At 43.5% G+C, this 27,385-nt stretch overlaps 1 protein-coding gene across 8 annotated transcripts in view; it reads left to right on the top strand.

The window, feature by feature from the left end:
- Positions 1–27,385, top strand: part of RAD54L2 (RAD54 like 2) — a 176,221-nt gene that overhangs the window by 105,665 nt on the left and 43,171 nt on the right. For 6 of the 8 annotated variants that reach the window (XM_070237544.1, XM_070237543.1, XM_070237545.1 and 3 more), the window contains 17 exons: positions 9,504–9,705; positions 10,665–10,804; positions 11,257–11,373; positions 11,701–11,927; positions 12,961–13,143; positions 13,285–13,418; positions 14,592–14,788; positions 15,853–16,195; positions 16,919–17,096; positions 18,318–18,569; positions 18,792–18,910; positions 20,064–20,182; positions 21,956–22,055; positions 22,783–22,988; positions 23,419–23,591; positions 24,120–24,316; positions 26,770–26,969. In XM_070237544.1, coding sequence (XP_070093645.1) covers positions 9,504–9,705; positions 10,665–10,804; positions 11,257–11,373; positions 11,701–11,927; positions 12,961–13,143; positions 13,285–13,418; positions 14,592–14,788; positions 15,853–16,195; positions 16,919–17,096; positions 18,318–18,569; positions 18,792–18,910; positions 20,064–20,182; positions 21,956–22,055; positions 22,783–22,988; positions 23,419–23,591; positions 24,120–24,316; positions 26,770–26,969 — 3,087 coding nt within the window. Of the gene's footprint in view, positions 1–3,800; positions 3,882–9,503; positions 9,706–10,664; positions 10,805–11,256; positions 11,374–11,700; positions 11,928–12,960; positions 13,144–13,284; positions 13,419–14,591; positions 14,789–15,773; positions 16,196–16,918; positions 17,097–18,317; positions 18,570–18,791; positions 18,911–20,063; positions 20,183–21,955; positions 22,056–22,782; positions 22,989–23,418; positions 23,592–24,119; positions 24,317–26,769; positions 26,970–27,385 lie in introns of those variants that run through there. The other 2 variants (XM_023621233.2, XM_023621238.2) reach the window with 2 other exon arrangements.

Below are 27,385 nucleotides of genomic sequence, written 5' to 3'. Positions count from 1 at the left end.
TCAGTTTTTCTCCATTGAGAATGATATTAGCTGTGGGTTTGTCATATATGGTCTTTATTATGTTGAGGTACTTTCCTTCTATACCTGTTTTATTCAGAGTCTTTATCATAAATGGATGCTGTATCTTGTAAATGCTTTCTCTGCATCTGTTGAGATGATCATGTGATTTTTATTCATTTTGTTAGTCATTGACTTTTAAATCATGCAGACACTAATTTCCCTTTGTTGTCTGTCAGAATACATGTCTCTTTACCTCCTTGTTGAACTTTTTCTCTTTTTTCCTCAGTGGCTTTTGGTGGATTATATTCTAGGATTTGGGGAAGAGCTGTTCTTTGAAAGTTAGATGAATTATTTGGATTAGGTTATAAATTCACGTTTCAGTATTCAGAAGGTACAAAAGAGCATGTAGTAAAAAGTTACATTTTGACTTAAAAAATTATAGAAATTTTGAAATAATTTTATTATTAAGAATAGTTTAAGGGGCCAGCCCGATGGTGCAGTGGTTAAGTGCACACGTTCCATTTTGGCGGCCCAGGCTTCGTCGGTTCAGATCCCAGGTGCGGACATGGCACCGCTTGGCAAAAGCCTTGCTGTGGTAGGCGTCCCACGTTTAAAGTAGAGGAAGATGGGCACGGATGTTAGCTCAGGGCCAGTCGTCTTCAGCAAAAAGAGGAGGATGGGCAGCAGATATTAGCTCAGGGCTAATCTTCCTCAAAAAAAAAAAAAGAATTGTTTAAGATGTGGGATATATTAAAATGTTATTTGTAAACCAGAAACTTCATAATGAGCATCATGAAGCAGCAATGGAGCACTTGTAAAAACCTGACAACAAACTTTAAATATTAGTGCATCTGTAAACTAAAGCTTTTTAGCAAGCAAGCAGTAGTTGTTAAACCCAGAGCTGAGGATTCATTCCAAGAATGCTGGGTGGTAAGAAGCTGGTTTAGACCTGTGTCTTTTATATAAAGGAAAGGGGAAACTTGTGTCTGAACTAAGTGTGCATGAGAATTGTATATATTGTGTCTGATCATTTTAACATTGCTACTGCACTTGGCCACATTCAACCCCTGCCAGACAGGAATTCATAGCCAGGACTCACAAGTTGGCATGTTTGGTAGTGAATTTGTCTGTGATATTGAAAGACTATCAGGTTCTGTTCTTCCTTCTCTCAAGAACAACCTTCTCTGTGAGGCAGAAACCAGAAGAAAGAAATATAACAGTTGGCAACCAGTTCCCACTGCCCGACAGATCAAGTTCAAACCCCTTGGCCTGACATTCACAGCCTGCTCTCTATGCTCTGACTTTGTCCTGTCTGTCTGCTCTCTACCCTTGCCTCTAACTATTCCTCCAAGTGATTACTCAATAAATTTGCTTGTGAAATAGAAGCAAAACAAAAGACCTTAAGGCCAGGAGAGCATCAAAGGTCATTATCAGACCAGGTCAGAGGACCCAGCAAAACACCAAGTTGAAGTGTGCTAATCCAGCCCCAAATGTAGTTGGTGTGTAGGCCAAGCTGCAGTGTTGGTGGAAGTGGCCATTTAGCAATGGATATCCCCTCTTAGAGAGTCTGCTGTCCAGCCACCTATTCTTTGGGAGGAGGGGAATTTGATGGCTTCCCCTTTTAGGAGGGAAGAACTCAGGGCTGTGAGTTAGGAGAAAGGTGATATTAGTATAATGTGACAATGCCGTGGAAGTATTAGCTCTTTGGAGGGATGGGTGGCCTGAAGGAATGATAGTTCTTCTTAAGGAAAACAGAATTGCTGAACTTTCCTCCTGTAGTGCTTCAGATGGAAATGAGAGAGGGCTGTTTGAAGAGGGTTATGAATCTGGGAGGGAAACTAGTCAGACTTGGAGCTCCTCTTTGGAGCTTCTCTTTTATGTCTCCACAAAAGCTGTGCTTTTGTGTCCATGTCTGGCTGGACACGTGAGCAGTGGCACCTTGCTTCCCTAGCAGATGGAACATGCTCTTATTGCATTCCCAATGCTTGTTACCACTCTGGACTCTACTGTCTTTGGGAGGTCTTTTATAAAAGGCCTATGTGGATCCAGTGATAACAGAGAGGGGACTAGGGTGTTTTAACCTCTTCCTCATGTTAATGGTATTGTAGTGTCCTATCATGAGCATTCCTGTCTGGTGCCTCCCTTGACCATTTCCCCTTTGCTCTGCAAAAAGCAAAGGTTATCTACCTGAAACCTTCAGTCGTCTCTCAGTGTAAGAGCCAAGGAAGATGCTTCCAGTGCTGCTGCAGGGGGAGTGAATCACCTTCGGCGTTCACCTATGAGTGTGTGTGCATGTGTGCACACATCTTCACACCCATGTATCCCCTTCTACCACCCACTTTTACAATGGCCACATTAGCTTCCCTCTCCATCCAAACACCAAGTAGTGGAATGTAGAATACTAGGAAGAAAAGGCCTTGGAAGTAGTCTTCCCTGGGACAGGGGTTGACTTCTGTGCCAGCATCCAGGAAGGATCTTGAGTCTACACTCAAGTTGGTTTATTGGGTTGGAAGGCCCCTCGTGCTGCTGCTGTGCTTAATTCATTTTAGCCGGTATTGAACTGCACGTATTTTCTCAATCATTCCACCGTATTTAAAGTCTCTATTCCTTTTGCTTATGCTCCTATATCTGCCTAGTATGTTCCTTCTTTACTAGCTGGTGTCTACCCATTCTGTTAGATTAAATCCATGTTTCACCTTTCCCAAGGAAGTGCCTCCATGCCCAGCCCTAGGCAAGGGTGGGTTAGGTATCCTTTCCCAAAGTGTTGTTGCTCTTAGGCACTCACCACACTGTATACGTGTTTCCCTGTGTGGACTGTTCCATTGTGCCTTAGCACAGGGCCTGGTATATAACAGATGCTCAAATGTGTGTTAGTCTAAACGAAAAGCAGGGGATAGGAGAGTCAACAGTAGCTGGTTTGTGGCAATCTCATGTGGAGAGGTTTAGAATAAAGCTGTGGTCTGCAGCCTCATGTGGAGTGTGCATGTGTATGTTTGTAAGAAACACTCATTTTTTGACAACAAAATGCAGTTTGCACATGTCATTTCGGCTTCCCCCTTTCCTTTCTTATTTCCGATCTTTGATTAGGGTATATAATTGAAGTCTTAGTTCTCTATACAAATAAATACTGCTACCCAGTATGGCTGACTAAGCCCCAGAGCTTTGTGTGCTCCCAGATTGTTCATAGTGGTTGGGAGTATGGAGTTAGGCAGACCTGGGTTTAAGAATAATATTTTCCATGAAAGTGCTATTGACATCCCCATTTTACGGATGTGGAAACTATGGCTCAGAGAAGTTGAACCCATGAACACAGAGCTAGTAAGTGACAGAGAGGCTTCAACGCAAGGATTCCACACCAGGGCTGCCTGACTACAAAGCTTGTTCTCTTAACTGTCTGCTCCTGTTTCCCCATTTATTTCCTATATACCCATAGGCAAGTCTTTTTAACTTTTTACGGCTTTGGTTTTTCGTATTTAAAATGAGGGGAGCAGAACTCACCTTGTACTGTTATTGTAAGGAAGAAAAGAAATAAGAAACCAGAAATCATAGTAAAAGCAGCAGCTGTTGTATGTAGTCATTGTTTTAGCACTTTATTTAGGCTATCTCATATAATCATCACCACAGCCCTCCGAGGCTGAGTAATAATAGTACAGTTGTTATTCTCTTTTCATAATTGAGGAACAGAAAGGTATATAGTAAGGGACAGAGCTAGTGTTCACACCCTAGCGATCTGGCTTCAGTGTCCATACTGAACCCTTATGCTCTGTTATCTCTTGGTTTCCATCTCCATGCTGTTCTAGAATCTGGCATCAGTATGGAAAAGATCATAAGGAACCAGAATGATAATAGGTCGAGGAGGGGGCCACACCAAGCCACAGAAGGTGAGAAGTAACGGAATGTCTGGTATATTCATGATTCCCTGACTCGGCCACTGACTGGTGAGACGGCCCATTTGTTATTTTTTGTTGGTTGCATGCCTAGGATGAGGTCTTTTCTTACGTCTTTCTTTCAGTTTGGGGACATGAGTTTACTGGTTCACTCATTGAGATCTGTGGCAACCCTGCCTCACTTTATCAAAGCCTACAGAATTGAGTGTTTCTCACCCCACTGACACTTCAATGCATACTGACATAAATGTTGAATATATAAATGAGGGAGAAGGGACAAATTTCCCTTACAGAAGACTTCCAAGTAATAAATGTAAAAAGCAAAGAGTGTAATAGAAAATCACCATTACAATACCGTAGTAATAATTGTTGCAGGTAAGATCCACTGATGAATGTTAACATTAGTAGAGGAACCTTTTAAGAAACAGGATATTTGCATCCTCAAAGCCTCAAAGTCCTGCCTTACCAAACAATTTTTTGTACATGGTTTTAATATAAATCCAGGAATTCTTTGATGCCCTTTCCTCCAGGAACTAGAGCTTAATTCTCTTCCCCCTGACTGTGGGCTGGGCTTAGTGATTTGCTTCTAATGAGTAAAATATAGAAAGAGGAACAATAGTAATTTTACAGTGGAGAAATCTGGCAGACACCACTTTAAGCAAGCGATTAAGTTTAGTATTACCAGTACTAAGTCTTGCTGCTATCATGTGATGTGATGAGAAGGCACTTTACTGCTGTAGTATTCTTCCCCCAAAACCGTAACCCTAATCTAATCATTAGAAAGCATCAAACAAACCCAGACTGGGGGACAGTACAAAACATCTCACCAGTACTCTTCAAAAAAAGTGTCAAGCTTATGAAAGACAAGAATAGGCTGAGAAACTGCCACAATTTAGGGAACACTAAGGAGACATGACAACTAAATGCAAAATGATATCCTGGATAGGATCCTGTAACAGTAAAAGGATGTTCGTGGAAAACTGGTGAAATCCAAATAAACTTGAAAGTTTACTTAAAAACAAACAAAAATAATCCCACCAAAAACACCATACTTCCTAACCAATAAATTGGACCATGTAGAAGAAATGGATAAATTCTTAGACTCTTACAACCTCCCAAAGCTGAATCAAGAAGAAATGGATAATTTGAACAGACCAATCACAAGTAAAGAGATTGAAACAGTAATCAAAAACATCCCAAAAAATAAAAGTCCAGGACTAGACAGCTTCCCTGGAGAATTCTACCAAACCTTCAAAGAGAATTTAGTACCTATTCTTCTCAAACTATTCCAGAAAATTAGGAAAGAAAGAATACTTCCTAGCACATTGTACGAGGCCAACATCACCCTGATACTAAAGCCTGACAAGGACAACACAAAAAAGGAGAACTACAGGGGCTGGCCCCGTGGCCGAGTGGTTAAGTTCGAGCGCTCCGCTGCGGGCAGCCCAGTATTTCGTTGGTTCGAATCCTGGGCGTGGACATGGCACTGCTCATCAAACCATGCTGAGGCAGCATCCCACATGCCACAACTAGAAGGACCCACAACGAAGAATATACAGCTATGTACTGGGGGGCTTTGGGGAGAAAAAGGAAAAAAATGAAATCTTTAAAAAAAAAAAAAAAAGGAGGGGCTGGCCCCGTGGCCGAGTGGTTAAGTTCGTGTGCTCCACTGCAGGCGGCCCAGTGTTTCGTTGGTTCGAATCCTGGGCACAGACATGGCACTGCTCATCAAACCACGCTGAGGCAGCGTCCCACATACCACAACTAGAAGGACCCACAACGAAGAATATGCAACTATGTACTGGGGGGGCTTTGGGGAGAAAAAGGAAAAAATAAAATCTTTAAAAACAAAAAAAAAAGGAAAACTACAGGCCAATATCACTGATGAACATATATGCAAAAATCCTCAACAAAATATTGGCAACCTGAATACAGCAATACATCAAAAAGATCATACACCATGATTGAGTGGGATTTCTACCAGGGACACAGGAATGGTTCATCATCTGAAAATCAATCAATGTGATACCCCCCCATTGACAAAATGAGGAATAAAAACCACATGATCATCTCAATAGATGGAGAGAAAGCATTTGACAAGATCCAACATCTATTTATGATAAAAACTCTCAATAAAATTGGTATAGAAGGAAAGCATCTCAACATATTAAAGGCCATATATGACAAACCCACAGCCAACACTACACTCATTGGGGAAAAACTGAATGCTGTCCCTCTGAGAACAGGAACAAGACAAGGATGCCCACTCTCACCACTCTTATTCAATATTGTACTAGAGGTTTTGGCCAGAGCATTAGGCAAGAAAAAGGAATAAAAAGAATCCAAATAAGAAATGAAGTGAAACTCTCACTGTTTGCAGACATGATTTTATATTATAGAAAACTCTAAAGAATCCATTGGGAAACTATGGAAATAATCAACAACTACAGGAAAGTTGCAGGGTACAAAGTCTACTTATAAAAATCGGTTGCATTTCTATACTCTAATAATGAACTAACAAAAAGAGAACTCAAGAATACAATCCCATTTACAATCACAACAAAAAGATAAAATATCTAGGAATAAATTTAACCAAGGAGGTGAAAGAGCTATACAATGAAAAATGTAAGACATTATTGAAAGAAATCAATGATGACATAAAGAGATGGAAAGATATTCCATGCACATGGATTGGAAGAATAAACATGGTTAAAATGTTCATACTACCCAAAGCAATCTACAGATTCAACAGTGCAGTCTCAATCAGAATCCCAGTGACATTCTTCACGGAAATAGAACACAGAATCCTAAAATTTATATGGGGCAACACAACACCCCAAATAGCTAAAGCAATCCTGAGAAAAAAGAACAAAGCTGGAGGTATCATGATCCATGACTTCAAAATGTACTACAAAGCTATAATAATCAAAACAGCATGGTACTGGTACAAAAACAGGCACACAGATCAATGGAGCAGAATTGAAAGCCCAGAAATAAAACACACGTCTCCAGACAGCTAATCTTTGACAAAGGTGCTAAGAACATACAATGGAGAAAAGATAGTCTCTTCAATAAATGATATTGGGAAAACTGGACAGCCACACACGAAAGAATGAAAGTAGACCATTATCTTTCGCCATACACAAAAATAAACTCAAAATGAATCAAAGACTTGAAACCATAAAACTCCTAGAAGAAAATATAGATAGTATAGTCTTTGACGTTGATCTTAAAGGATCTTTTCGAATACCATGTCTTCTCAGACAAGGGAAACAAAAGAAAAACAAATGCGACTTCATCAGACTAAAGAGCTTCTGCAAGGCAAAGGAAACCAAGATCAAAACAAAAAGACAGCCCACCAATTGATATTTGCAAATCATATATCTGACAAGGGGTTAATCTCTATAATATATAAAGAACTCACACAATAACAACAACAAAAAACAACCCGATCAAAAAACAGGCAGAGGATATCAACAGACATTTCTCCAAAAAGATATACAGATGGCCAATAGGCACATCAAAAGATGTTCAACACCACAAATAATCAGGGAAATGCAAATCAAAACTATGCTAAGGTGTCACCTTATGCCTGTTAAAATGGCTATAACCACCAACTCAAAAAATAAAAAATATCGGAGAGGTTGTGGAGAAAAGGGAACCCTCATACCCTGCTGGTGGGAACGCAAACTGGTGCAGCTACTGTGGAAGACAGTATGGAGATTTCTCAAAAAACTAAAAATAGGAATACCGTATGAACCAGCTATCCCACTGCTGGGTATTTTCCCCAAGAACTTGAAATCAACAATTCAAAATGACTTATGCACTCGTATGTTCATTGCAGCATTATTCACAATAGCCAAGACGTGGAAGCAACCCAAGTGTCCATTGGCTGATGACAGGATAAAGAAGATGTGGTATAGGGGCCGGCCCTGTGGCCGACTGGTTAAGTTCAAGCGTTCTACTTTGGCAGCTCAGGGTTTTGCCGGTTCAGATCCTGGGCACGGACATGGCACCACTCATCAGGCCACGCTGTGGTGGCATCCCACATGCCACAAGTAGAAGGACCCACAACTAAAAATGCACAACTGTGTACTGGGGGGCTTTGGGGAGAAAAAGGAAAAATAAAAATCTTAAAAAATAAAAAAAGATGATGTGGTATATATACACAATGGAATACTACTCAGCCATAAAAAAGTCAAAATCATCTCATTAGCAACAACATGGACCTGGAGGGAATTACATTAAATGAAATAAGCAAGACAGAGAAAGACAAACACCATATGATTCCACTCATTTGTGGAAGATGAACACACGGACAAAGAGAACAGTTCAGTGGTTACCAGGGGAAGGGGGCTGCCACAGGGAGTGAAGGGGAACACTTATATGGTGACAGACAAGTAATAATGTACAACTGAAATTTCACAATGTTGTAAACTCTTATGAACTCAATAAAAAAAACAAATGAACAAACAAAAACCCCCAAACTTCCCGAGTCCTTCCTGACTGAGAGCCAAGTGGCATTGACTAGAGCACCTGAGTTATAGCATTTATGTTCTAGTTTTGAATTCTTCTTACCTTTGGGAAAGACCTTTTGGTTGTATAGTGTGTGTATCTGGGAGGCTTTGGTGGATTTGGGGACAGGCTTATGGTCTGTGTGACTCAAAGCCTGCCCATCTAGTGAACAGAATGCTGCTCAGCTGACTTAGGAGAGGGATGTGCACTCGACTTTCCTACTCCAACCCCAGTCCTTGCTGGTGTTTGATGTCACAAATGACATTCCCTCTGCCAGGAATTTCTTCCCTTTTTCCCCCTGTCCCTAGTGCAGTTTCTTTAGACATCCTGCTTAGCTTTCAAGGCCTCACTCCCATTTTACCTCCCCTATAGTTTCTTGTGTGATCATCCCACGAAATAGTCTCTTTCATATTCCTATGACCCTAACACAGTTATTCTTGGTTTAGCTAATTACCTCTGGCTGAAAGTGGTATCTTAAACTTTTAAGCTCTTTAGGTCAGTTGGCCTACCCCTCCTGTTTAGCACACTTTGCTTTATTATGTCTAGAAAACAACCTCCTTGAAGGGAAGGAGTCTTATAAATATCCCTTGAAGCATCTAGGACAGTGCTTGCCATGTTGTAAGCCCTCATTAAATGATTGCTGAATTGAATGAGTGAACATTTTAAGACACTGAAAGGAGGAGTATTCTCCCTGTTTGCTGATGAGACTTGCTTGGAGTCACACAAGTGAGTGTGAGCTGTATTTGGAACCCAGCTGTCCCTTTCTGAGCAGTCTCAGGCCAAGAAGCTTCGCCACTCTGATCATAGTGCTAAATTATAGCAAGCGTGATGGCTATCATTTATTGTGAGCCTACTCTGGGACAGGCTGGGTTCTAGGCATGCACACTATTTAGTCCTGTCAACAGCTCTGATGTATGGGCATCACTACCATCATTTTATAGATAAGTCCATTGAGGTTCAGAGTGGTAAGTAACTTCCCTTAGATCATCAGTTAGTAAATTGCTGAATTGAGATTTGGACCCAGGTGTGTCTGGCATCAGAACCCATTTTTTCCCCCAGTGCAGGTTGGTCCCTGGTACCTCTTTCCCCTTGTCTTTTCAGACCCATCCCTGGAAGACATGTGTGGCACTGAGTGTGCCCAGCTGGAGGAAGATGGGCAGCAGCCACCGCGGTGCACTTCAACTACCTCATCTCAGTCTGAGCCTTCAGAGCAGCTTAAGCGCCACCAAGGCAAGAGCCTAGCCTCTGAGGACCCCAAAAAGAAGAGAGCTCAGAAACCCTCCCACATGAGGAGAAACATACGGTGAGCTGTGCTCTGGGTAAGAGGAGAAGAGAGAGAATAGAGGTATTACCTTCATTTGAAGGCTGTCAGTAGCAGAAGGACTAGTATGAGGAGGAGACTCTTCTTCCCAAAGGAGAAAAGTATAAGCTGTGTGCCCCAAATAATAGTGAAAATGCAGCTCAGGATCACTGGTCTGGGAGTGTCAGAGGATGCGTGGTGGATGTGGATGGCACTCAAATACTGCTAGGGAATGTCTCACTCTATGGAGGCCCTGGGAAGCAGCCCAGGGATGATAGGATGCTCTGGTTGGACTCGTTTCTTCCTTTATTTTTTCCTTATGTCAAAACAAGAGGAGTTCATCTTCTTGGAACTCAACTTTAGTTGGCCAGGGACTATGGTCCAAAGCAGAGCTTCTTCCTTGAGCTAAGAAATCAGCAGATGTGAACTTCCTTAACTATCCAAATCCCCAACAGTCCTTCCTTCTACCAAATAATTTTGCTGCTGAAAGAAGATAAATGATATCTTTTTCTGTTTCTACCCTCATCTTTTTTTGTTTTTAAACATAATGACAACTTGAAAATATTACTCTAAGTTTGGGAAATAAGGATGTAGAATCCGTAATCCTACTTTCCTATGTAACAAATCTATTATTTAATACTGCTTTTCAGCTTTACAAATCTCACATTACTCTAGTTTATTCTTGATCTGTTATGTGCAGAGATGAGTAGGCAGGAGCATCTGTCAGGAAGTTAAATAATATGAAAAATATGTTAGCCCAGAACCACCTGAGTCTTAAAGTATCTTTTTTTTTTTTTTAACCTTGCCCATTGCATGGGTGTAGTGTGAGTGATGTGGCTTCTCCTTTTCTCTTCTCACCTCAGCTCTCTGAGCTCAGTACTGATGATTTCCCTATTTAGCCTGACATTACATTGTCCAAATCTCAAGTGAATCGCAGTGTTCTCTCTTATTTTAATGTTTAGAAAGCTACTACGGGAGGATCAATTGGAGCCAGTTACCAAAGCAGCACAACAGGAAGAGTTGGAAAGAAGGAAACGCCTGGAGCAGCAGAGGAAGGATTACGCAGCCCCCATTCCCACTGTTCCCCTGGAATTCCTTCCTGGTAGGTAGTAGAGGTGGCAGGAAGGGCCCTGAAGAACAGGGAGAAGAGGCCCTTGGCATGTACAGTGGTCAAGGACAGATCTGGAATAAGATCATGGTCTCTCAGGAATCCTTTTGTGTCATTCAGCTTCTTGGGAGCACCCAATCAGAAGGGTCTCATTTAAAAAGTTAAGAGGGATAAAAATATACGCCTGAAATTGATCTTATTTAGGTTTTTCCCCCCGTAACTTTGAATCTTAATATGCTAAAGGATTAGGACCTTTTCTAGTGATCAGGTGGATACCAGGAAGTAAATTTGGAATGAGGGCTGAGGTTTCTGAGATGTCCTCTACTTCTCTCCTCAGGGGACAGTCCCCCTGAGAGCAAGAAAGGAGGAGGGGTGGTGAATCAATTTTGGAAATATGTTTGAGCTAAATATGGTTTTGACATTCCCTTCCATCTTTCTTTTCCTAGAGGAAATTGTCTTAAGAGCAAATGATGGTCCCCAACTGCCTCCTCGGGTCTTGGCCCAAGAAGTCATTTGTTTGGACAGTAGCAGTGGCAGTGAAGATGAAGAAAGCAGTCGAGATGGTAAGATTGAGCCAGAGGTGCCTCTGCTTCCTCTTGACCCAATGTTCACCCTGAGAGATTGGCTATACCTTTGAATAGAAAAGAGTTCAGTTCTTCCTCATTCAGTTTGGGGTCTGACTGTGACAAATTTCCCTGAGTCTCCTTGGTAAATGTAAGTTTTTCCCTTGTCTTAGCTTGAAGTTGAAAGAGAGAAATAATAAAAATCAAATTTTTCCTAACTGATGACAAGTTCTAACTTTGTTTCCATGCTCTTTTGCTTTAACAATGGACAGTAAATTATCTTTGCTCCCTGGGTTTTATTTTGTTTTATTTTGTTGGTTGCCTCAGAGGTGATTGAACTGAGCTCTGGAGAGGAGGACACTCTGCACATTGTGGACAGCAGTGAGTCCGTCAGTGAGGAGGATGAGGAAGAGGAGAAGGGTGGCACCCATGTGAATGATGTCTTAAACCAGCGTGATGCCCTGGGGCGGGTCCTTGTCAACCTGAACCACCCTCCGGAGGAGGAGAATGTCTTCCTGGCCCCACAGTTGGCACGGGCAGTGAAACCTCACCAGGTACTGCAAATCTTGACTCTCCTGTCCTTTTCAGCGGACATCACCTGCTGGTAGTTGTTACTTTGCAGCCTGTGAAGTACTTGTTGGTACCACAAGCAGCTATTGGAAAGGCCTGATCCTTCCTTCTAGCAGTTGTTGCTTTAGGATTCCTAATGAATGGGAAGGGTCAAGCCTCAGATTTGCCCTATCATGTAGAAGGCACTGGATCTCTTGGCTTAATAATCTTTTTTTTTTTTTTTTTTAAGATTTTATTTTTCCTTTTTCTCCCCAAAGCCCCCCGGTACATAGTTGTATATTTTTAGTTGTGGGTCCTAGTTGTGGCATGTGGGATGCTGCCTCAGCATGGCTTGATGAGCAGTGCCATATCTGTGCCCAGGATCTGAACTGACAAAACCCTGGGCTGCCTGCAGCAGAGTGTGTGAACTTAACCACCTGGCCACGGGGCCAGCCCCTTTGCTTAATAATCTTGATCCTCCTTCTGTGAAATATGCAAGATTGACTGAGATGCTCTCTGGAGAGCAGTGCTTTGATTAGGAAGTTGTGGCTCCAGAAGACTTGTGAGAGTCAGAAGTCTGAGGGACTTTCTGATAGGAGGGAACAGAGTATTTGGTGTTGACCCAGAGCCTGGAACCAGAACCAGTGAGTGAAAATTTCATGAACACAGAGGTTGACTCAATATAAGAACTCTGACAATAAGAATTGCTCCTCATGGAATGGGCTACCTCAAGATGAGCAGCCAAAGGCAGCCAGCCCAAGGCTGAATAGAAGACCCTGTTAGGAATTTGGTACTACAGATTCTTGTTTCAGATGGGCCGTTGTACCAGGTGACTGCTTCTCTGTGTTTTCTCCAAGAAGATTATCACCAGCCAATAGACTAGTAAGGGTACAGGGAAACTTCTATAGCTGTCCACATCAGCTGTCTAGTATAATGTCTGCTTATTTACTTAATTCCTACTAGTTCCAAAGTGAGTAAAACTAGAGCCATGGTCTTTGCCAGTCCCTCTGACATTTGTCTGTGTTTGTCCCTTGTCAGATTGGTGGGATCCGGTTTCTGTATGATAACCTGGTTGAGTCCCTGGAGAGGTTTAAGACCAGTAGTGGCTTTGGCTGTATCCTGGCCCACAGCATGGGTCTGGGGAAAACTTTGCAAGTGATCTCCTTCATCGATGTCCTCTTCCGCCACACACCAGCCAAAACTGTCCTTGCCATTGTGCCGGTAAGAGTTTGGGAAGGCACCACTTAGTCACCCCTCTGAAGAGCTCTGGGTTAATGCCTTACTGGGCACTGAAAAACTTGATGAGCTCAGCTCTCAGCTTGTTCTTTAAAACTCTCTTTTTTGGACTTGGCCTTCTGACAGGTTAATACTCTTCAGAATTGGCTGGCAGAGTTCAACATGTGGCTGCCAGCTCCTGAAGCCCTTCCAGCTGACAACAAGCCTGAAGAAGTTCAGCCTCGGTTCTTTAAAGTTCACATCTTGAATGATGAGCACAAGTAGGTGGCTTGCCCCCTCCTCTCTGCCCCTTTCCTTTTAGACTTCTTCCGGGATCCTGATGTCATGGCAGTTTGTTTGGATATGTGCCCTGTCCTCCAAGATTCCTTTTGGTTTCTTGATGTGTCCCTCTCTTTCTTCTTGCTACTCATTTTTTTCTCAACCTAGCTTCTCAGTAAAGTCAAAGTTAAGTAGCTTGTGAAATTTCTTGTGTTCTGCTTGAAGCAGCTTTTATACCCTGAAATATATGTGTGCATGGTCACATTTTCCCATGTATATAGTAATAAAATTCAACGTGATAAAGTGAAAGTTTCCATTTTCTAACTTTTCACCTTTTACATTTCTCTTTTCTTAGAAACCTAATCATCAGTCTCTTCTTTTAAGCACCAATCTACAGTTGACCTTTAATGGTACAACTTCCAAGCTTTGAAAGGTGCAAACCTTTGTTTGTTTTGGATTTAAATAAACTTCTTTTCCATTCCATAAGTTCAACCTGACTTCCAAAAATCTAACCTCAATGGATAATTGAGAAGGTAGACTTTCTTTTCTTCAAAGGCTGCCTTTTGTGATGATTGGTCACACACATCAAAATGAGGAGAGTGTGAGTGGCCCCAAAGGTGGTTGATCACCTGCTCTTCTTTCCTAGATTTCAGGACTGTTAGTCCTCATGCAGTTAATGAAAGACAGCCAGGGCTCAGTTGTTGAGGAGTAGAGGGACTGTGCTGAATGTCAATCTGGTCTCTGCTACTCTAACTCCTTCACTGCTTATCTTCGGCTCTTTATTTACTGCAGCTTGGGCAGGTTAAATGCAGAATGTTGCCTTTGCTTTTACTACCTTGTATTTATTATAGGAATGACTTGAAATTCTCCCTCAAATGTAGAATTGTAGTCATGTGTGTACATCCAAGGAGGTTGTCGCTTTTGTTTGCCTTGTGCCATTGAATTTCTGTTTTTTGCTGTTTAACCCTCATCAGTGACCCAGTTCATCCTTAGAGCAATTGTATCTTTAGGATACTGGGAGAGTTCTTGGGCAGCTGACTAGCCCTGTGCTGCTGCCACATGAAGTATTTGGCAATAAGAAGTTCTGAATATACATCAAAGCAGCTTTGATTGTGAGAAATTCTTCCTGGGGAGCAGTGGAAGTAATAATATTTTCTCTCTGTTCACTCTTGCAGGACAATGGCAGCTCGTGCTAAAGTGATGGCTGATTGGGTGTCAGAGGGTGGGGTGCTGCTGATGGGGTATGAAATGTACAGACTCCTCACCCTGAAGAAATCCTTTGCCACAGGTAGACCGAAGAAAACCAAGAAACGTTCTCACCCGGTCATCATTGATCTGGATGAGGAAGATAGACAACAGGAGTTTCGGAGAGGTGGGCAACCTATCCCGGGAGTACTCTTAGGCGTGTTTCAGGAAAAAAAAAATAGGACCTAGTCAAAAGTGAAGCATTATTGATGTGAGTTGTGTTGTTATGAAACAGAAATCTTGATCCCCAAGATAAGTGGGATGCTTTCTCTGCAGGCAGTGGAATTCTGATTAGGCCAGGCCACAGACTGGCTCAGGGAAGACTACCCTGCCTGTCTGGCCCTGTTTCTCTCACAAAACACTTGGGAGAGTAACAGCTTCTTTTACCACTTCCTAGAGATATTCTGAGATAGCATTTGGAAAGTATTTATAAAATATTTAAATCATTAATATACAGAGTAGTAATAATATTATTTGTGAATTTATAAAAAAAGAATTTATCCCAGGTTTTTTTTTTGAGTGAAAGCCATTCATCTCATAGTTCTAGTTCTACTTGCTCTTCTAAGGGGCCTTTGCCTATTTGGGCAAGAAACGTTTTTTTAGAGTTCACAAGCTGTTTCGTTTTATAGGTCTCTTCATCTATGAGATTGTTTGTTCTAGGTTTGTTTCTGTGGTAGAGCTGGGATGAATTTGCCATTTAGCAATGACTGGCGAGTAACTCCAAGAAGATCTTGTCTTTTAGCTAGCTCACACCAGCTGGCCCTCAGGTGGCACCACGATGCTGCCAATGGTGAGAGCCGACTAAAGTGTCTGGATTATTCCTATCAGTTTCATCTAGACTCATTTTTAATCCTAGGCTGGTACTCTGTAAGGTCATGCTTTCTGCTGCCCACTTAGTGTAAGCCCTAAGAATGCAAGTCAGTTTTGCTCTTAGCCTAAAGGAAAAAAAAATAGAGAAAGGAAAGGGAGAAAAGGGATATTTACTGCAAGAGTCAACAGGCCAAGTTAATGTCTCATACCAAATGTGCAGGAGCTTGGATGGCTGGCTCCCTTTCACCAATGGGGGCTGACTCTTGCTTTCCTGCTTCCTTCATTTCTTCTGTCTCCTCCAGGGTGCACCCCTACTTCTCATATTGTTGACTAAGAGCAGGCCCTCTCACCCTCTGACTCCGGATCCTCTTCCCTCCCTAGAGTTTGAGAAGGCCTTATGCCGCCCTGGCCCTGATGTGGTGATCTGTGACGAGGGACACCGCATCAAAAACTGCCAGGCCAGCACCTCGCAGGCCCTGAAGAACATTCGCTCTCGCCGTCGGGTGGTGCTGACCGGGTACCCCCTGCAGAACAACCTTATTGAGTACTGGTGTATGGTGGACTTTGTGCGCCCAGACTTCCTCGGCACCCGGCAGGAGTTCAGCAACATGTTTGAACGCCCCATCCTGAATGGGCAGTGTATTGACAGCACACCTCAGGATGTCCGTCTCATGCGGTACCGGAGCCATGTCCTGCACAGCCTCCTGGAGGGTTTTGTGCAGAGGTGAGCCATCCTCAGGGCTCTGCTTTCTGAATCCTTAGAGATCCCGTGGTGTAACAACAGCATGCCAAGGCTATCCTGAAGGAGAATGTTCTTAACAGTGAGAGGGCCCCTTCCTAGTGGGGCAATAGTAAAATTTTGCTTTTCCTGAATCGCTTTTCCTGAATAACTAGCGGTTGATGGGTAACTACTGTTTTAATCCTGTGAAAGTTTGGCCTAGAAATGCTTCTCTCAGAAGTTAATCTTTGCAGTTGCTAGGGATACCTGCCTTGTTGAGAGAAGCAAGAGAGAGCTAGCATTCTGTTGACTTGGGTGAAAGAATAGAAGTGGTGGTTCTAGGGGATATGGCCTTGCCAGTTTCAGCATTTCAATAGATGTAGCTTAGGCTAATCTAAAGCATTCCCCTCGTTTTCCCTTGTTAACGTGGCATATGGGAGAAAGATTAAAGAAGAAGCCCTAGATCAGGGTAAGAACCTGGAGTTCCCCTGGTTTCTCTCACCCAGTCAGTGACCTAAGACACGTCACGCTGCCTCTTTGCCTTAGTTTTCATCCTTAAAATGAGTTTCTTCTGTATTGTTGGTGAACCAATCCTTATTTTTGCAAGGCTGCTGTGAATGTTGAGATCCTCGAGAGGAAAGTGTGGCAGAAGTGCAGGGTTCTGTTTTTATCCTGCACTGACACCTCCTGGCCACACTGCCATGTCAGTTCTGATCTTTACCTTTGTAGGAGAGGCCACACTGTGCTGAAGATTCATCTCCCTGCCAAGGAAGAAAATGTGATCCTGGTGCGGCTCTCCAAGATCCAGCGAGATTTGTACACACAGTTCATGGACCGCTTCCGGGACTGTGGTAGCAGTGGCTGGCTGGGGCTGAACCCCCTCAAGGCTTTCTGTGTGTGCTGCAAGGTGTGTTGAAGTCTTAGGGAATACTGAGGTACAGAGTAAGGATGCACATGGTCCCAAGGGAATTACTCCTGCTGGGAGTCCTTGATAAAGGGAGAATAAAGTGAGAGGGGCCACCTTGATTCACTGCATTGGAGGATTGGGGGCGCCAAAGAGAAATGTGCTGCTTGTGTACTGCACAATTCCTGGGGGTGCCACTCAGAGACTGTAATGTAAGTGGTGTCTCTTGCAGTTGTGCAACTCAGCTGCACAACTTGTTATACCAAACTTGAGAAATCGCTTTCTTTCTCACCAGTTTTTTCACTTGGAAAAAGGAGGTGAGGGAGAACATTGTGGGGCAGAGCTTTTGACTGCTAGCATAATCAAGATTCAAGAAATATATAGCTTAGACAAGTTATTAGGGTACCTTCTATTTGATTCTATACTTAGATTGAGAGCTCTTTCGTCCTGATAATACTTGAGATGGTTTGTGGATAGCAAGGCCCAGGTATCTTTAGCACTAAGACTTGTGAACAGGTTGATGAACCCTGACTTGTCTTTGATCTGGCGAAGTGCTCCCTGTTGCCTCATGAGGGACCTGTTTCTTTGACATCTGTCAGCTGACCCATTAGGTATTACTCCCAATTGACCACTGCTTTATAAGTCAGCTGAAGGTGTGTGTCTGGGGACCGGTGGGGTTTCAAAATATTTCTTTTGTAGCCGTAGTCCTAGACCAGGGCCAGGAAGCCAAAGCAGACAAGGTCTGTGAGGATGCTGCAGTGCCAGCATACCCTTCCTACCTGCCCACTTCCCTCCCTGGGAATTCTCAACTCCTACCAGGAATAGTCCCTGAAATGACTTGTGGTTGATCGTCTATAAGTCAGATACATTTGTCCATAGGGAGAGATTGGTTTTGTTTCATAGTTTCATAAAGTAGTTGACTGTATTCTTATTTGAATAGGAATGCAATGCTTGGGACACGGTGTTTTTGATAATATACCAAACATATTGGCATGCCTTCTGGTATGGACTCTCCCATTCATGTGTCATGGTGATCAGAGTTAGTTAGTGAAAACGAATGTGCAGGCTCTTTGGCTATGAGGGAGTTGGGAGACTTTAATTTCTGGTGTGACAGTGTGTGCTGTGGGGGTTGCATATTTGAGCAGGTACATGTCTCCAGACTCCCTGGGACACCTTTAGATTGTTCTCTGCCCTATGCCACCTCTCCTTTCACTTGAACATCAGATTTGGAATCACCCCGATGTGCTGTATGAAGCCCTTCAGAAGGAGAGCCTAGCCAATGAGCAGGACCTAGACGTGGAAGAGCTTGGCTCAGCAGGAACTAGTGCCCGCTGCCCATCACAGGGAACAAAAGGCAAGGGAGAAGACAGCGCCTTGGCCTCCTCAATGGGAGAGGCAACCAACAGCAAGTTCTTGCAAGGGGTCGGCTTCAACCCTTTCCAGGAGCGAGGCAACAACATTGTCACATATGAATGGGTGAGTCAAGCAGTTCCTTCTGTGGCCATAAACCAGTACTGAGAATGGATGGTGCAAAACCTACATGGGGAGAGGGTGAGGGGGTACACAGTGCACTATTGCCAAGGTCTCTGCAGGGAAGTATAAAGGTTGCTCGTGAACTGCTGCCTTGGAGGGAAAGAATTTTATTTCTAGTGATCTGGCCGTGGACCTGCTCCAAGCTGCCTCATTTCTCTCTTGCAGGCCAAGGACCTTTTGACTAATTACCAGACTGGAGTCTTAGAGAACTCTCCCAAGATGGTGCTGCTTTTCCACCTGATTGAGGAAAGTGTGAAGCTTGGAGACAAGATCCTTGTGTTCAGGTAGGAAGAGAAATTCCCAAGTGATGCTGTGTGTCTTTGGTAAAGAGTAACACAGCCCCCGTAGAGGGAGACTGTCTGGGGTCACACCAGCCCCTTTTTCCTCTCCATGCCTCTGCAACCCAGGGTTTCTTGTGAAAACCTTGCATTTCGTTTCTTTCTTGGAATTTCTTTCTTTGCCCAATCTGATTTCTCTGCAGAGAACAATTCAAAACTCTAGGCTAACATTGGAGATCATAGTGTAATCCTTCAAATTGTGGCCCACGCCAAATCTGACCTGTGGCCTATTTTTTTTTATAGCCTGAGAACTAGTTTTTATGTTTTTAAAGTGTTTAAAAAGAAAAAAAGAAAAGAATATACAACAGAGACTGTATGTGATCTGCAAAGCCTAAAAATATTTACTATCTGGCCCTTTACAGAACACATTTGCTAATCTGCTTCTATACCTCCCCAGCCTTTTTTTTTTTTTTGAGTTTTGTATGTAAGGCCAAATAAGTAATGTGCTTTGTTCCAGAGTCACGTTCTCAGTCTGGCTAGAGCTTTGAGTCCCCTCAAGTCCTGACTCCTCAGAGAAGAAGACATAAAGTAGATTTCTTCTCCTTTTTCTGACTAGCTTATGCTCTAGTGATAGCTAAGTTGCAGGAGTCTGGCTTAGGCGCCTCAGATTGAGGGTTTCCATGTGTGACACACTTTGAGAGGACAATAGTGATTCTAACTTGGGAAGAGCCTAATGGATCACTTCTGAGGAGGCTGGCTCTCTGCATAACTTGGAAGCAGCCAAGTAGTTCTGTCTTCCTAGTAAGACCCATAATGTTGCCTGTGGCCTATAATTAGATCTAATGTATATTCATGCAGTGTTGGTTTTTAATGCTGATGCTATTTGTTACTATGCACTGAGCTAAACCCTAGAATTTTTCAATTAAGGAAGTAATAGGATAGAGAAATTTTTAGTGAGGTGGTGGTAATAAGTGTGGCTGACTCTGCTCCCATTATGAGCTAGAGAGAAAATCCTTGGTGGTTCTTCATGGGATTATCTCTTACGGGGAGTAGGTTGTGAGAACTCCCACTGTCAGAAGGCTGTGTGATTGTGGTCATGGTGGGGAAAAAGATTCCCTTGGGTCTGGGAGTCTTCTGAATCAAATGTTGTCCCTTTCAGCCAGAGCCTTTCCACCTTGGCTCTCATCGAGGAGTTCCTAGGGAAACGAGAAGTACCCTGTCTACCTGGTGCTGAGGGGCAAGGAGTACAGAAGTGGGTTCGAAATGTCAGCTACTTCCGTGAGTTCATTGCTGCTTTGTTCCTGGAGCCTTGACAAGGTCTGCTTAAGGGTTTCCTTTTCTACTCTTTTTTCTCTTCTCCTACTCCCTTCTCCATCAAATGCTTAGGAATATCTATGATTAGCCAAGGAACAGGGAGGTACTGAGAGCGAGCTGCTGTGTGTCAGGCACCGTACTAGGGGCTGGGGAGCTTAGGTGAGATAAGGGGAGTGCAGAGAAGTAGAAGGCATAGGCCTTGTCTTCATCTGAGATGTGAAAACTTGAGGACAAATACAAAGTAGCACTGCTCAAGTGCCCTAACTGGGGTTCTAAGGAGGACAGAATCATTGTGGTGAGGCTGGTTGGAGAAGGCTTCCTGGAGGAGGTAGAACTTGGACTAGATTAGCAAAGATGGGGAGAATTTGAACATACAGAGCTGGTGTTGCCCAAAGATCATTATAGGTGGAAGGAGCAGAGTGAACACAAGCCTAAAGGGGTGAAAATTGGTTCTTGAGGGGACAAAAAATATCTTAACTTTTAAAACGTATAAAGTGCAAATTGCATACAGTAAATAAACATATACAGTATGTCTGTGGCATTAAAATTTCACGGGGGGCATGGTGATTGGAAAAAAAGAATGTAGTAAAAAGGCTCCTTAAGGGAGTGGAATGAAAAAAAGTTGAGAAATATTGACCTCAGGCACTTACCAGACATTGACATTTGGATCCAATAATTCTTTGTTGTAGGGGCGGTGCTGTGCATTGTAGGGTATTTAGCAGCATCCCTGGTCTCTACTCACTAGATGGCAGTAGCATCCACCCATTATAACTACCAAGAATGTCTCCAGACTTTGCCAAATGTCTCCCATTGGATGAGAGGGTGGGAAAATCACACTTATTAAGAAGCACTGGCCTAAAGGAAGGATTTAGAGAAATGGAGATTCAGGCAGTGGTGAGGAGACCTCTAGCACAGGGTCTGACCTTGAGCCTTGTGTTGATTGTAGGCTTGCCCAATGAGTCAGTGCTGAGCTGTGCTCAGAATTGTGGGAACTCAGGTTGGAAAGGTAGGTTGGGGTGCTGATTGAGAGGGCCTCTAATACCAGGTAATTAAACTAATGCTTCCTACATCAGTAGTAATTCAGTTCTCCATGTGGTGTTTCATGCCCTTAGTTTTCCCTTTTCTCTGTTTTACCTGAGGTGGTAAATATAGCCCCTCCTCTCTTATTCATGCTTCTTCTTAACTTAAAAAAGCTTACTTTTTCTCCTACTTTTGAGCTTCCTTCTTTTCATTCATGTGTTCCATCTCAGTGCTCCAGATCTATTCCTTTTATGTCTCCTTATGGCAAGTTCTTAGCTTTAGGAGCATGTTAACAATGCAGATTGCTGGTGGAGGAACATCATCAATATCAAAACACGAAACCCTTAGTCCTTCTGCACTCACCAGGATTCACAGGACTGAGGGCAGTTCTGGTTACCAAGCTTCCATATTTAGGGTGATTCTGAGTACACTCTCAAGTCTAGGAACCTTGGCCTTAGAATTAGCCCAAGATACTAGAGGGAGAAACATAGTTATAATCCTTGTTGCGCATGAGAATCATCTTGGGAGTATTTTTAAGTTATAGATACCTGGGTCTCATGGTAGACCCATGGAATGTTCAGGGGGTGGAATCTGAGCACCGTAGTGTATGTGTGTTTGTTTTGTTTTCAAAACACACTTGCCCAGTGATTTTGCTGTGTACCCCTGCCCTCATCTGTCTACCCCTGTCCATTTCTTGTGGTTTTCCTTCTGTCCTAGGGCTAGATGGTAGCACCCCTGCCTTTGAGAGGGAACGGCTCATTAATCAGTTCAATGATCCCAGCAACCTCACCACCTGGCTGTTCCTTCTCTCCACAAGGTGAGTGGATCTTGAGAGGGGAGGTCAGAGGGCTGTGTTCAGGGCAATTGGCCACATGAGCAGGTCCCCAAAGGCTCATTCAAGTTCTGTCAGAAGACATCTGCTCAGGTTTGTGACTTATTTTTGGGGTCAGAGAGAGGACCCCAAAAGGCAGCTGTGTTAGAAGGGCAATTGTGATAGTGTCATGAAGTTCTCTGAGACCTTCATTAACATTGGTCATAATTAACTTTTCTCTCAGGAGTGTTCTGAGGCTTAAACAGTGTGATGAGTGTAAAAGTGCCTTAAAAATTAGAAAGTGCAATCTAACTGTAAAAGGCTGATGGCATTATTTATCTCATGCCAAGCAGCTTGACGGCTGTGCTGCTTTCTGCCTTCAGAATGCCTTTGGGTATGAACCGGTCATTCTCCTAAGCTGTTAAACTAAGCACACCAGAAACATCTATGCAGACGTTTTGCCCTCACCAAGTGACATCACTTTAGGGCCAGGATGTGGGAGCTTTACTCATCACAGAGGGGCGGAGAGTAGGTTTTCTTTCTGAGCATGTTGGATTTTCAAGGCATACTTTTCAGTGCTTGAAGAATGTACTGTTCATCAACCGGACAGCAGAATTCTCCAGTATGTTGTGCTTAGGAAAAAGAAGGTGATATTGGGGTAGGAGTCACAGAGCATAAACCAATTTGAAAACCATCTTTAAAAGCTCTGTGATTATCGGCTTGTGTTTTAAAGGGCCGGGTGCTTGGGCGTGAATCTGATTGGTGCAAACCGAGTGGTCGTGTTTGATGCTTCCTGGAACCCTTGCCATGATGCCCAGGCAGTATGTCGGGTATATCGTTATGGCCAGAAAAAGCCCTGTCACATCTATCGTCTTGTGGCTGATTTCACCCTCGAAAAGAAGATCTATGACCGTCAGATTTCCAAGCAGGGCATGTCAGGTGGGCCATCTTCCAGGCTCAGAAGAGGCACATTTATACAGGCTACTATCCTTATTGTATTAAGGGTGGGAGGAGAGGGGCATGTTGTGGGAACATAGGCAGGCTTTCAATGATAGAAAGCCAGCAGGTTCTCCTATCTTGTTCTGATTCAAATAATTGCTTAAGTGAGGATTGACCTCAACTTGTTGAAGCTGAGTTTAATGATAAGAGCTGAGCTAGTTATTCAGGTTTCTCTTAGGATATTTCCATTTCACTAGGGCCTCAGACCTGGTCTTTGACTTTTAGATATGGGATGGCCTGAGGTGGTTTAGATACTAGTGACAATTATGCCACCACAACCTCTCTTTTTTCTCTCTGCATGTCTTTGTAGATTTGCTTTTGCAGTCTTCTTTGCCATGTACTGACTTTCTTCATGTCTTCTCCCTTCTAGATCGGGTGGTGGATGATCTCAATCCAATGCTAAACTTTACCCGGAAGGAGGTAGAGAACCTGCTGCACTTTGTTGAGAAGGAGCCAGCTCCCCAAGCATCCTTGAACGTAAGGGGGATCAAGGAGCCAGTCCTGCAACTTGCCTGTTTGAAGTACCCTCACCTCATCACCAAGGTAAGAGCCTGGTATGCATGCAATCCCTGGTACAGCAGTCTCCATCAAAGGAGGCTTGTCTGGCAAGCTTGTTTCCTTCCTCTGAAGTTTTTTTTCATTCAGATGACTTAGACTCAACTGGATCTTTTCCTTGCTCCATGCAGTCCACTCTCCACCCCCAACCACCTACCCCCACCCCTACTCTGGTCTTCGAAGTCCTGAGCTGAGATAGGTGGAATAATTTGGCCATTGCGAGTTTCCCTAGCAGAAAGAGAGGGCAAAAGTTCTGAAAATGTAGTCTGTTAATTCTCTGAACACTCTCATCCTTTTGATATAGAAGGCAGATGGGTTGTCTAAAGCTAGTAGGTTAGAAATGTGAATTACACTCTTGACAGAAAGACAGTAAACCTGCCTGTGTGTCTGTGGGCAGCTTCTTTGCTAGTGCTGGAGACAGCCAGCCCTTTCTTAGTTTCAAAGTAAGGCTCATTGTATATCAGTCATGTTGGCACAAAGACTGGTAATTAAATCAACATCCTTCTGTGTCCCCAGGAGCCTTTTGAGCATGAGTCATTGCTCCTTAACCGAAAGGATCACAGGCTGACCAAGGCTGAGAAAAAAGCAGCAAAGAAAAGCTATGAGGAAGACAAACGCACATCGGTCCCCTACACCCGCCCGTCGTATGCACAGTATTACCCTGCCAGTGACCAGAGCCTGACCAACATCCCCGCCTTCAGTCAGAGAAACTGGTGAGTCACTGAAAGGAGAGGAAGGTCTGCTGCTGGGCCAGGCCCAGATCTTTCAATTGGTTCCTTTTTTAGATAAAGGGAGAGCCTACAACTTGCTCTTTGGCTGCTATGAACTGACAGGTTCTGCTCTTGGACAAGGTGCTGAAGCAGCCCTGGTGTTTTACGTGGCTGTGGCTGGAAGAGTGAGCTGCTGGCCTTGTGACTCAGGAGAGTCCTTCTGGACTCCCAGGGAGATGCAGCTTCCCAAAACACAGAGGCCTAGCCGTCCTGTACAGCTGCCTCCTATCCATAGCACCTTGGTCCTAGACTTGGCTTAGCAGTGAAATTCAAGGGTAAAGGTCAGGTCCTCCATGGGTTTTGGATTGCAGCCAGGGAATTCTGTCGCTCCTAATGGGATTTCATTCTGTGGCTGTGCCATGATGCTGAGCAAAAGATCTTTTTCTTGAGTACAACTTCTAGAACTGTTCAGAATATGAACAGGATGAAAGCCAAGTGCTAAGCAGAGAGAGAGGCTCTTTGTAAGATTACAATTAAGAACAGTTATCTACGTTTAATTTTTTTTTTTCTATTTCAAGACAGAGTGCCTCATAGCCCTTACCAGATCAGCTGCCTGATTGGGTGGTTTGCATTTTTAAGTTGTTTGATTATCTTGAATTAAAGATAGTTATTTAATACGAGGAGGGTAGATTTAGAACTTTTTTCTTATGAAGATTCCATGTAAAAAAAAAAAAAAACTTGCCAAATGAGATTCTAAAGGAACTAAAACCATGTGAAATTTTATGTGAGACTCTAATTTTTGGTGAGTAACTTTGCTACTTTTTATGTACAAGATGCTTTCAAGTAGAAAGTCACTCTATTTCAAAGCCTTCATACTTTATTTCTGTGTTGTTTTCCAAGATACTGTTGCTTGGGATGTTCTTCTCTTTTGTCCTCTACTCCTTTTTTTCTCTTTTCTGGGCTTTTCCATGTAACAGCAGAAATGGCCTAAGCCTGCACCCATGGGGAGAAAAGCCATGTGGGGGGAAGATATGACAAATGGGCTAGGCTGTGAGGGGATGTCAGTTCCTTTTCTGGCCCAACTCTCACCCTTTGGGAGGCATGGTCCTCTCACAGGATTTGTTGAGCCATACCATGATCCTACTGATTTCTTATCCTGTCTGGGTACATATGAGGAGGCTTCCTGCCCAAATTCCTTGCGTTAGCCCCTGCAGAATATGGAGCTTTGGCTAGGTTTCTGTTACACTTCTAACTTTTGATCCTGAGAAGAGTCCCATTGACATTGCAGGGGCCCCTAGCTCCTGCAAAAGCCATCTTGGGCAGACATTGAGGAAATGGGCCCCAGACCTAGTGAGCTTGTTGTGCTATCTGGCCTATTTGGGAATTTGGGAGTCCATAGGGCCCAGGCAGCTGCCCAAGGGGGCCTGTAGCAACCTGAGAGCAGTGTGATTGAGGAGTCATGCTGACCAACTCCAACAGCAAGTGGTGTAAAAGTTTTCTTTTATGTGCCAATCTTCAGAAGGATGAGGAAGAACACACCAGTCCAAGGACGTCTCTTTCCCAGGACTAAAGACTAAAGATGCAGACTTTAGAAAGCTTATAGACAGGAACTTAATTTCAAAAATCTTAAATCAAGAGTAGCTTTCTCAAGGTACCAATATCCAATTGAAAGGAAAATCAAGGGGCAGGAATACATCATTCACCAGGGGGTAACATTTTGGCATTTTGGTAGTAAGAGTTGCACAGCCATTGCTTAGGCTGGTCACAGTCATATGCCATTTAAAAGCCCGGCTTCTGTGCACAGCATTTTGGCTGCTGCTGCTTTTTTGGTCGTCAAGACTAGAGGGGCACTTTGGAGACTGGCCCCAGCAGGAGCCCAGTGAAAAGTAATGCAAAGGAGAGAGAGAGGTATCTGCATTATTTATTGAAACTTGAGGTTTCAGAGAGTAAAGATGGTTAAAGTTGGACAGTCTCTCAAGATCACCGGAACATGTGGCATCACATGGCCCTTTTTCCTTGGGTGAATGAGAGAATTCCACCCATTTGTCTTCAATTTAGCATACATTGTGTTTTGAAGAACTTTTCCTCTGATTGCATCTTTGCCTCTTCCTAACTTCCCTCTAAGGACTAATTACTAATGTATGTAGACAGTCCAAATTCTAGAAGAGCAGATGTTGCTTCATATCTCCAAAAAGGTATTATTCCACTGATATATGGTTCTTCTTAGACTCTCAGAGGCTTTATCCCTCACTGCATCCCTGTCTCTGCTCTGTCTCAGTCCTTCCTCTAGTCTCCTTTTGAATTGACCATACCCTGCAGGTTCTTCTGATCCTTCTCTTAGCAGCAACTGAGGCTATAGAAAGGGGGAAGTCTGGAGAGGCTCTGCAGCCTTTGCAGAAAGGTAAGTAAGGGCTGTTCTGCCGAACTCTTTTAGTATGCTTGTCTTTCTCTTACAGGCAGCCAACACTGAAGAGTGATGAGAAGCCTGTGGCCAGTGTTCGTCCTGTACAGTCCACCCCCATCCCCATGATGCCCCGGCATGTCCCACTGGGAGGCACCGTAAGCTCTGCCTCCAGCACAAATCCAGCTATGAACTTCCCAATCAACTACCTGCAGCGTGCAGGAGTCCTTGTGCAGAAGGTGGTCACCACAACAGGTTGGGAACTCCCTGGGTTCTCTTGTAGGTGTGCTGTCCCTTTTAAAGTTACTTTGTTTGTTCAGGAAGTATTTATCAAACACCTTTTGTATCTAGGCCTTACTACATTGATACCATAGGTAAAAATGGAGAGGACAGCAATCCCTGATCTTGAAGAGCTGCATTCTAATGAAATATCTTAAGAATAATGACACAGAACTGGGTTTTCTTTAATGTGGTGGGTGGGATAGACTCTGATCACTGTAGAGATTGTGGAAATATCACTGGGACACAGGGTCTTCTGAGAGAGGTGTGAATGTGTTGAGTCCGGCCTGACTCTACGGTCAGTTGGATATAAGGGACAGCTGTCAACCTTCCTGAATGTTGCTTGCTTCTTTCTTTGTGAGTTTGATGTGGATCGAGCATGGTAGGCTGGT

This window comes from Equus caballus, chromosome 16 (genome assembly GCF_041296265.1).
Source record: "Equus caballus isolate H_3958 breed thoroughbred chromosome 16, TB-T2T, whole genome shotgun sequence".
NCBI classification, from domain to species: Eukaryota; Metazoa; Chordata; class Mammalia; order Perissodactyla; family Equidae; genus Equus; species Equus caballus.
This window is presented reverse-complemented; position numbering and strand designations above follow the sequence as displayed.